The 11,122-nt window shown below is 44.5% G+C and overlaps 1 protein-coding gene across 4 annotated transcripts in view; it reads left to right on the top strand.

Moving 5' to 3' along the window:
• The window catches only part of TPRKB (TP53RK binding protein), a 25,398-nt gene extending 15,931 nt beyond the window's left edge, over nucleotides 1-9,467 (top strand). Inside the window, exons 1-5 of one of the 4 annotated variants that reach the window (XM_006151246.3) lie at nucleotides 7-259; nucleotides 3,697-3,859; nucleotides 5,286-5,408; nucleotides 6,885-7,061; nucleotides 9,128-9,467. In XM_006151246.3, the coding sequence (XP_006151308.1) occupies nucleotides 240-259; nucleotides 3,697-3,859; nucleotides 5,286-5,408; nucleotides 6,885-7,061; nucleotides 9,128-9,214 (570 nt within the window). In that variant the 5' untranslated portion in view covers nucleotides 7-239 and the 3' untranslated portion in view covers nucleotides 9,215-9,467. Of the gene's footprint in view, nucleotides 1-6; nucleotides 260-3,696; nucleotides 3,860-5,285; nucleotides 5,409-6,884; nucleotides 7,062-9,127 lie in introns of those variants that run through there. The other 3 variants (XM_006151247.3, XM_006151249.3, XM_006151248.3) reach the window with 3 other exon arrangements.
• The last annotated feature ends 1,655 nt before the right edge of the window (nucleotides 9,468-11,122 follow it).

Genomic DNA, 11,122 nt, shown 5'->3' on the forward strand with positions numbered 1-11,122 from the left:
AACTGCAGAGAAGGCGGCCAGGGCGCCCGCGGCAGAGGCAGGCGGGCGAACCCGATGGGCATGTGCAAGGCCCGCTGTGACGGCGGGTCGGGGCGGATTAGAGGAGGGCAGGACCAGGTCTGCGGAGGCTGTTAGGCTCCTGGAGACCCGGCCTTTTCATCATGAGCTGCTCGCTCTCCTTGCTTTGCGCTTTGCAATAAAGCTGTACTTCGTGGAAAGAAAAAAAGCTACTGCTGTAGATGAGAGATGGGGGCCTCAGGTATGGGAAAATCAATAATTCATCAACATTATATTTAGGACGAAAAAATTCAGGACTTGGGGTCCGCAGGCGGCTGTGGTGGTTAAAGGCACTGGATTCCCACGTGGCGGGTGTGGCCGGCGTCCCGGACTGGCGGCTTGCTTTCTCAGCTTCCCTTTTCTCTCTCTCTCTCTCTGCCTGTGGTCAAATTGAAAAAATAATAACAAATGGAATTAAATAAATAAGTAATTTTTAAAAATTCAGGACTCTGCATTGGCTGTTGCATTTGAGTGAAAGGCTGGTAACCGTCTATGAGATTCAGGCCTAAGTGAATTAATTGCACTAAACAAGAACAAACTGTTTTGAAGTTTTCTAAGGACCCTTACTCTCCTATTGTTAAAACAACCACAGAAGAGTTTTATCTTTCTATGTATTCATGCTTTGTGTGCTTACTGTCAAAACATCAGGAAATAGGGAACCAGCAATTAGTGTAATGGCTATGTGGCTGGACTCCCACGTAGTCGACCGCGGTTCGCGTCCCGGACCCGGTGGCTTAAAACTCACGCAGGGCGCATGTGCGTGCGTGCCCAAGATCCCCAGAGGAGAATGGAGGAGAAGGGATTGCGGCGTGACCATCCCCCCTGGGGGGTGATTTCTCGCTTTCTGTCTCTATGTCTCTCTGTCTGTCTGGCGAGCGCACGCACCCTGTAGCGAAAAACCTCTCAAAAAACAAAACAAACAAACAAAAAATCAGAAAATATATGACAAAATTTTACAGAAAAAATAAAAGTAATCTCATTACCCAGAATGGCATATTTTGCTGTTCCCATCATGTGTTTTTTTCTCCCCTGGATCTTTATTTTATGCTAATTAGAATCATACAATTTATGCCTTAATCCATTTTTACACTGGACATTTGCATGACAGAAAACTGAATTAGTGGCTGCTAGGACATTAATCACAAAACTTTTTTATTCCTGATTGTAGCAGACACACATGTAATTCCACCAAGTTGGAAAGAACTTTTTGGTGTGCTTTCTTCATAGCATTTTTTCTATACAGCTTTTTGAAAACACAATTTGGCCACATTTTATGTTTTTTGTTTGTTTGTTTTTTAAGAACTAGTTGTTTATGTATTTATTTTTAATTTATTATAGGGCAGGTGTGCAAAAGAGAGCCGCCAGGTCCAGGACTTGAACCACAGTCCACCATGTGGGAGTCCAGCAACCTGTGTCACCAGCTGGCCCCTTAGGTTTTGCTTTCTATTTGGATGTTTTGACTTAAAGTTATTTAGTGCTGTTTTCATATATCAAGACCACATTTGTTTTTAATTTGCCAGAGGGTGCTTGCATTTGCCAGGGAGACAGAGCAGGAGGAAGCGTCCAGTGGAGGTGGTCACTCCGCAGGCAGTCCCTTCTCCAGTTCTCTGTTTCCTCAGGATTTTGAATAAACACACCAGCAGTGTGTTTTTCGGGCCTCGGGCCAGCATGCTAATCTTGCTTTCCCTCCTGTGGGATCTGGCTTCCTTAACCGCTAGGCCAGGGGGCCAGCCCAAGGCCATAGTTTTTTTTTTTTTTTTTTTGAGAGATTTTCACTGTAGGGCGCGTGCGCTCGCCAGACAGACAGAGAGAGACATAGAGACAGAAAGCGAGAAATCACCCCCCCGGGGGGACGGTCACGCCGCAATCCCTTCTCCTCCATTCTCCTCTCGGGATCTTGGGCACGCACGCACACGCGCCCGGCGTGAGTTTTAAGCCACCGGGTCCGGTATGCGAACCGCGGTCGACTACGTGGGAATCCAGCGACATAGCCATTACGCTAACTGCTGGTTCCCAAGGCCATAGTTTTTGATGGTTGTTGAGTCACAGTCTATCTCATCTGACTGGATAGGGTTTTTAAAGTTTTCACTGTTAAAATGATGAGAGGGGCTTATTATATAATGCCTAGAGATTATTTCTGGAGAAAGTCCTAGAAATGGAACCTACCTGGTTAAAAGGATAAAATGAACCTATTAAATGCCCCATCAAAATATCTAATATCTTGACTGAAATTTTTTAAAGATCAACTTTTTTTCTATTTAAGGTTATGCATTTTAATTACTCAAGTTGGCTTTAAAAAAAAAAACCTTATTCCAAGAGTGAGAAAGAGAAAGAAACAGAAAGACAGCACCCTCAACAGGCTTTGATGCTACAATCCACCCCCAGCTTCAGCCAGTCAGAATCATGGTCAATGCATTAGGCTGTCGGGAAAGTCATGATGCATCTTCCATTTTTCTGTGCAAAAATGCATCCTGACTTTCCTGACAACCCGGTATATGCCTGGGGTACTTACATAGGTCTCCAGACACAAACCTGGGACCCTCCCATGGGGTTTTTAACCTCCTAGAGCATCACATTTTACCACCATGTCACTGCCTAGTTACTCAAGTTGGTTTGGTTTGGTTTTGCTTCTTTTATGTCTTCGTATAAGGTGTGTTCAAATAGTTTATGATATGGATGAATGAATGAACTGTAGATTCCAACTTTCTCTACACCAAAATAAACCTGTACTTGATTTCCATTCACCCATGAGCTTTTTGATGTTCCCTCGTATATTATGTACTATCCTTTCCTTGTTAAGCTTACGTCTAAGAAAAGACTAGCTTATCAATTATTTAAAAAGTATATCTTCTCTGCATAATTTTTAAGAGGTTTTTGCTATAGGGCGCGTGCGCTCCCTGGAAATACAGAGAGAGAAAGAAAGCGAGAAATCACCCCCCAGGGGGGATGGCTACGCCGCTATCCCTTCTCCTCTATTCTCCTCTCGGGATCTTGGGCATGCACGCACACGTACCCGGCGTGAGTTTAAGCCACTGGGTCCGGGACGTGAACTGTGATCGACTACATGGGAGTCCATTGACGACATAGCCATTACACTAACTGCTGGTCCCTCTGCATAATTTTCATGTATGGAATAATAATACCTTTGGGTCAAGTGTGATACTTTAGTTTTTTAAAGTTATTTTCTTCCTCAATACTTGTATGCAGATCCTGCTAAAATATAAATAAAACAGTGGATCAGAAAGTTTAAAAAGCCTAATTGGAAGTAAAGTTACTGTAATAAAAATAAGTAATCTGTGTTCTGAAAAATTCCTGGTGCTCTGCTTCAACTTGTCTGCTGGGGAAGCAGCCCCTCAGCCTTGCATCACAGCCTATCTCAGCTGAATGGGGGGGGACCAACCAGCTCTTGTGGCTTTTTCCCAGGAATGCTGCCGGAAGTCAGGAACAGGTCAGAGGAGTCAGGAAGGCATCATCTCATGAGGATGGCTCATGTGCTTTTGAGGTGTACTTTTCCAGTCTAACAGTTCCATGTTATTATTAAAAAGTTATTTTCATTTGTTAGTTAGCCAGGATATTTAAGAGATGAATTATAAAGTTAAATTTTAAACAAAAATCTATTAATCTGTTGGTTTTGTGCAGTAGAATCCTGCTTATCTATAAAATGCAGTTGACACATCAGCTGGACTTATTTCCGGAATGCACGGTGACCCTTCTGTTATTTAAAGATGTTAAAAATGCTGGAGACTTGAGGAAAAAGGCCATGGAAGGCACCATTAGTGGTTCACTGATAAATCCTACAGTGGTAAGTATAAAGCCTGAGAGGAGAGAGCCATACTGGGCATTTAAGAATGCGTTCTTTTTTCTTTTTCTTTTCTTTTCTTTTTTTTTTTTTTTTTATCTTTGGAGAGGTTTTCACTACAGGGCATGTGCACTCGCCAGAAAGAGAGAGACAGGGAGACAGAAAGCAAGAAATCACCCCCTAAGGGGGTTGACCATGCTGCAGTCCCTTCTCTTCCATTCTCCTGTCAAGATCTTGGGCACGCACACACACACGTGCCCAGCGTGAGTTGAAGCTGCCGAGTCCAGGATTTGAATCATGGTCGACTACATGGGATTCCAGCAATGTAGCCAGTACGCCAACTGCTGGTCCCGGGTTCTTTTTTTTTTTTTAATGTTATAAGTTTGCCTAGAATTTATCTTCAGTTAAAATTGCTTGTCCAAATCAGACCTGAGCCAACCTTGAATTTAACAGAAAATGGAGACAGAAGGACCAGTCCCCTTCCCCAGAAAATAGAAAAGGTTTGGTTTGGTTCTAACAGGGTCTCAAGTGCCCAGGAGTGAGCTTCTCCCCTGTGAAGTGAGAGTTCTGAACAAGATGGCCTGCAAAGGAGGCATCGCGTAAGTGGTAAGGGCACGCTCTGGGATCAGGTCACCAGGACTTCATCTCAGCCCCGGAACGAGGCTCAGCCGAGCGTTCTGTAGTGCTCGTTCCCCTCCTGGCTTTGCTCAGAGCTCTACTTGCACTCCTTTTTCACAACAGTGCTGTGAAGTGAGTGCTGTGCCTGCCTGCCTGCCACAGTGAGACACAGGAACTTGCGCACATTCCCTAGGTGCTAAGGGACAGCTGGGATTCAAATCCAGACGTTCTTTGTCTTCGTTTTCTCATCTATTACATGTGAAAAATAATAATACCAAGTTGATAGGCAGTTTTGAGGATTAAAGAAAATAACACAGGTAAAAATGTTTAGAATATGGCCCTTCTCATAAAGTTAGCCCTCAATAAATGTTATTTAAATTTTTTTTTTTATTATTAAAGTGTCTTGTAGCTTTGGAAGTTTATGATTTTTCTGACCAATGAGGCTCTTGGGATAAGTTACGAAAATATAGTCCTTAAGAATTGCAATGAGGGGACCAGCAGATGGCAGAATGGTTACGTTGCTGGACTCCAATGTAGTTGATGTGGTTGAGTCCCAGACCCAGTGGCTTAAAATTCATGCCAGGCATGTGTGCATGCATGGCTAGCCCCCTGGGAAGCAATTTCTTGCTTTATTCCTCTCCAGACAGTGTACACAGCCTATGGCAAAAAAAAATCTCTCGTAATAAAAAAAAAAAGAATAGAATTGCAATGAGGTAAGACAGCTTGACCTGGAGTTACCACACCATAGGGCACGTGTCTTCGGAGTGCTCCAGAGTCTCTGTATGTGATTCTTTTTTGTTCTCTTTGGTAGGTTGTCGACCCATTTCAGATACTTGTGGCAGCAAACAAAGCAGTTCACCTCTACAAACTGGGAAAAATGAAGACAAGAACTCTGTCTACAGAAATTATTTTCAACCTTTCCCCAAATAACAATGTAATGTGGAATTTACTGACTTTATTTCTGTTAATCTGGTTATAACAACATATATGTGGCCAGCTAAGGGCATGGTGGTTAAGGTGGCTGGATCCCTCATGGCCAACTGTGTGGTTTGAGTCCCAGACCCTGCAGCTTGAAAAACATACTGTGCATGTGAGTGCCCAAAATCCCAAGAGAAGAATGGAGAAGGGCTTGTGATGTGGCTACCACTCCCCGTCCCCCGGAGGGGTGTTTTCTCACATTCCCTGGTGGCCACATACACCCGATAGCCCCCCCAAAAAAGTGTTCCCCAATTTTGGGTCAGAGGCTAAATTCCTGCAAACCAGTTGTTAGTGATAAACTAAAATAATAGTGAAGAGTGCTGTGGCAAGTTGAATTTTAGCACTGCCTTTAATTAGACAAACTTTTGAGTCAGTTTACATATTAGTAAACAAAAGTTTAACTAAAGGAAGTGTTACATACAGGGTTAGGAAGATCCCCTAAGTATTATTTTTAAGTTTATTTTAGTCCTGATAGCATGTGCATGCATGAGAGTACCCCCAGTAGAGTCTCATGTCATGATCTCCCTCTCCCAGCCTTCCAGCTCCTGAGGATCTTGGGCATGCATGCATGCATGTACCTGGCATGTTTTCAAGGTGGCCCAGGGATCCAAGCCTGCAGTCAGCCATGTGGCTTCTAGCTCTGTAGGTCTGTCCTACTGTGCTACCAGGCTGGGCTGGGCTCCATTTCTGCTTAGGCTGACACAAATCTAAATGGTAAAACATTAAGTTTGGATATTTTGTGTGTGAGCATGCACATCTTCACTCTCCTGTAAAATTCTTGAGGCTAGAATTTATGTCTTTCCATATATCAGGAACTTGCTGGTACTAGAAGAGCCTTTCACATGGGCTCATTCACACACCCAGTGCATAGGAGATTTTGTGGTTTGAAATACTCATAGGATGGGACCAGCAGTTAGCGTAATGGCTGTGTCGCTGGACTCCTACGTAGTCGACCGCGGTTTGCGTCCCGGACCCGGTGGCTTAAAACTCACGCCGGGCACGTGTGCGTGCGTGCCCAAGATCCCAAGAGGAGAATGGAGGAGAAGGGATTGCGGCGTGGCCATCCCCCTGTGGGGGGAGGGGTGTTATTTCTCGTTTTCTGTCTCTCTGTCTCTGTCTGGCGAGCGCATGTGCCCTATAGTAAAAACCTCTCCAAAAAAAATATAGGAACACTTTCTTAATAAAAGTTACTGAGGTAAAGACATTGCACATGTAACACATGAGGAAAATGACTGAAACTTTGCTAGTTTCATTTTAGTGTTACTGCTAATCACGCTACCAGGTACAGGTTGAGCGTCCATAATCTGAGAATCAAAAAAACTAGCCAGAGGGAACTTAGAATATGAAATTTGAACCTGACCGAAGAGGAAAGCAGATCAGATGTCTCAGACCCAGGAGGCACTCATTTGTTGGGTTTGGTTTTGTTTTATAGATCTCAGACGCTTTGAAAAAATTTGGTATCTCAGCAAATGACACTTCAGTTCTAATTGTTTACATTGAAGAGGGAGAAAAGCAAATAAATCCAGAATACCTAATATCTCAAGTGGATGGCCATCAGGTTTCTCTGAAGGATCTTCCTGAAATAACAAATATTACAGAAGTCAAAAAGGTTTGTAAATCCATACATTTTAGAGCGTGACAGATGAAGAATGTGTTGTTTACTGATCTCCGATGCTCGTGTAGTTTAAACTTTAAACAAATGTTAATATATTTTAAATATGACTTGAAAGACACTTGTAAGAACCTGGGAAGTGCAGGTTTATGTAAAATATAATTAGAAACGTAGTTGACAACAGCATTCTCCACCTTAAGAAAGTGGATACTTGGCCCAGCTGCTGTGGTGCAGGCGGCAGGGACTGGGGCCATTTACTTGGCTCCGGCTTGCTGTGCTGAGGTCTGAGTGTGCAGGGCATCCCAGGGTATGCCCAAGAGCCTCGCTGGCTGGGGAAAGGATCACAGTTTGAAGGTTCTGTCAAGGTTGCCCACACTCATGAGGGAGATAAATGAACTTAAGGGGAAAAAAAGTGGAGGGCTAGTCCTGAGTCTCTGGGGAAATAAGCTGCTCAAAAGAGGCCAGAGCCCTCTTGGCAACTGCAGTTCAGATTCCCAGCTTGGTTGGCCTGAAACATGCTGGGCACGTGTGTGTAGACACGCCCAGGTCCCACTGGGCTGGGGGCTGAAGGGAGTTGTGGCGTGACTACACCCTGTGGAAGGTGCTTGTCTCTCCCTCACATGCTCACACATGCACTGGACAATGACTAAAGAAAAAAGTGTATCTTTAAGTACCAAGCTTATGGGGTACATTTAAAATGTAAAATAAATAAACTTAGTATCTAGATGTGTCCTTTAAATATAAAATAACTAGATAGTGTGTGAGAGAGCACTGACAAGTGAGAAAGCACCTCCCTCCTGCCGCCAACCCCCGGAGGGTGGTAATGTTGCAACCCTTTTTCCTTCACCTCTCCTCTCAGGACTTTGGGCATTCATACATGCCTGTCATGACTTTTTTTTTTTTTTCTTTTGGTGGGGGGAGAGATTTTCACTGTAGGGTGCGTGCGCTCGCCAGACAGAGAGAGACATAGAGACAGAAAGCGAGAAATCACCCCCCAGGGGGGATGGTCACGCTGCAATCCCTTCTCCTCCATTCTCCTCTCGGGATCTTGGGCACGCACGCACACGCGCCTGCGTGAGTTTTAAGCCACCGGGTCCGGGACCCGAACCGCGGTCGACTACGTGGGAGTCCAGCAACATAGCCATTACGCTAACTGCTGTTTCCCAACCTGTCATGACTTTTAAGTTACCAAGTCCAGGACCTGAATCATGTAGTTGGCCATGTGGGGTCCAGCTACCTTAACCACGACACCACTGACTGGCCCTAGATGAATGCCTCCCCCCACCCTTTTTTTTTTTTTTTTTTTTGCTATAAGGCACATGTGTTCAGAGAGAGAGAGAAGTGGAGTGAGAAATCCCCCCACCCAGGGGAATGGTCATGCTGCAATCCCTCCCCCTCCATTATCCTCTTGGGATTTCGGCAAGCCCATACATGCACATGGCATGATTTTCTAGCTGTCGGGTCCAAGATTTGAACTGCAGAGCCAGCCATGTGGGATTCAGCTGCTTTAATCTTCATGCTACCTGCTGGCCCCTATTGTATGCTTTTAAACTTGATAGAGATTTGAGGGCCAGCCGGTGGCATGGTTAACCTGGATTTGCCCACAGGGGACGCAGTACAAATCCTGGACCTGGTGGTTTGAAAACCATGCCCGGTGTGTGTGCCTGTGTGCCCCAAATCCTGAGAAGATAATGAAGAAGAAAGGATTGTGGCATGCCATCCCCCTGAGGGGGGCGAGTTCTCATTTTCTCTCCCTGTCTTTCTCTGCCAAGAGCATATGCCTTATGTTGAACCTTCTACCGCACCCCCCCACCCCCAAAAAAAGTTGATACAGATTTGGTCTTTATGTTGAGAGAGCTGTTACTCTAACTCCAGTTTAAAGGGAATATTTGACCTAAATGATGAATTGCCCTCTGCTTTGTTGAATATTTTAATCAATTTGTTATTTCATACTATTAACCCATTGAATGAATGATAATTGCACGTCCACATGTTTGTGTAATATAACGTCAGTGACTAGTGCCTGACATACAAGAAAGTCACGATTTGTCTCATTTTTACAGATATATAAACTGTCTTCACAAGAGGAAAGGATTGGGACATTACTGGATGGTATCATTTGTAGAATGTCAACAAAAGATGTTTTGTGAAATGTGAAAATATTAACATATTTTCAGCATTAAATACAATATTGCTTTTCCTTTCCTGACTATAAAAGTAATATATGTTCATTGTAGAAAAATTTAAAATATAGAATGGTATTACATAAAAAGAAAAAAAAAAAACTTAAGTCCTACCTCTTTTATTATTTTGAAAGATAACCACTGCTACTATTTGCTGTCTCCTAGTCTTGTTTCCATTCAAATGGATTTTATATAATAGGAATAAAAATTGCAAATCATTTATTGAATGCCTGTAGTGTACTAGGTTTTTGCTTCAGTGATTTTTCATTAATAAGTTCACTGTCCCCCCCCTTACTTCTGACCTACCCCCCAGGCTCCTGGTTCTGTTTTACATGCAAGAATTCTCTCAATTCTCTGAGCATCTTTTTTTTTTTTTTGAGAGAGGTTTTTGCTATAGGGCGCGTGCGCTCGCCAGACAGACAGAGAAAGACAGAGAGATAGAAAGCAGGAAATCACCCCCCAGGGGGGATGGGCACGCACGCACCCTCGCCCGGCGTGAGTTTAAGCCACCGAGTCCGGGACTCAAACCATGGTCGACTACGTGGGAGTCCAGCAACATAGCCATTACGCTAACTGCTGGTCCCTATCTCTGAGCATCTTTAGGAGGCAGACGCCAGTATCATCCCCACCTTACAATGTAGCAACTAAAAGATGGTAGAAATAGTAAGTAACTTGTCCCAGGTCATACAACTAGTGTGAAACTCTCTAAGTGGTTCAACAAGTCTTTTTGAGAGTAGTTTTGAGCCAGTTTAGGGACACCCTTTATAACCAGGTAAGTCCAGAGTCTAAATGCTCCCTCAGCAAAAGCAACCAGTTAATAGATGGAATTTGGTGCTGGAAGAAAAATGGGTCTGGTTTGGTAGGTCACATGTTTGGCTCCTCAGTCAGGAGTTACACATTAAAGCAAGAAGGCAGCAGCAGCCTGCAGGTGTTCTGCGACAGGGTGGGGAGGGGCCCTGTGATTGGCGACCACTTGCTTCCCGGCTCCCCAGTCTGGGGAATGCTCTAGCTGTAACTCAGAGGAAATGTCTGTCTAACACATGCACAGCTGGGGTGACTGTGGCATCGAGTCCCTGTTAGAGGTGCTGTCTCACTGTCTCTGTCCCTCTCATTCAGGGAAGAAATACATTTTTAAGAAGTGTTTTTTAAAAATCTTAATTCTGGGGCTAGCCCATGGTGTGGTGGTTAAGGTGGCTGGATCCCACATGGCTGGCTGCACGGTTCCAGTCCTGGACACAGCAGCTTGAAAAATCTGTGTGTGTGTGTGTGCGCGCCCAAACTCTTGAGAGGAAGGAAAAATGGAGGAGAAAGGGTTATGACACGACTGTCCTTTATGGGGGGGGGGTTCTCCTCTTCCTGGTAAGCGCACATGCCCTGTGGCAAAAAAAAAAAAAAAAAAAAAAAGTCACTATCAAATTTCACAACACACTAGGGAACCAGCAATTAGCTTAATGGCTATGTCAGTGGGCTTCCACGTAGTTGACCGCGGTTCGTGTCCCAGACCCAGTGGCTTAAAACTCACGCCGGGCGTGTGTGCGTGTGTGCCCAAGATTCCGAGAGGAGAATGGAGGAGAAGGGATTGCAGTGTGACTATCCCCTCTGGGGGGTGATTTCTTGCTTTCTGTCTCTATGTCTCTCTCTGTCTGTCTGGCAAGTGCATGCGCCCTATAGCGAAAACCTCTCCAAAAAAATTTTTTTTCAACACATTAACTTGGGGGGACATTCAAGCCATAACAAGGGGGTGCAGGAGAATACTGAGCAACAACCAAGATCAGGTGCTGTGAGGTGATGTCTGGCTGAAAAGCTTGGAAGTTTCATCACAGAACTGGCGCTTAGCTGGCTCTCCCCAGCTCTGCCTTCTCAGAATTCCACCCT

This window comes from Tupaia chinensis, unplaced genomic scaffold, assembly GCF_000334495.1.
Source record: "Tupaia chinensis unplaced genomic scaffold, TupChi_1.0 Scaffold000316_1, whole genome shotgun sequence".
In the NCBI taxonomy this organism is placed as follows: domain Eukaryota; kingdom Metazoa; phylum Chordata; class Mammalia; order Scandentia; family Tupaiidae; genus Tupaia; species Tupaia belangeri.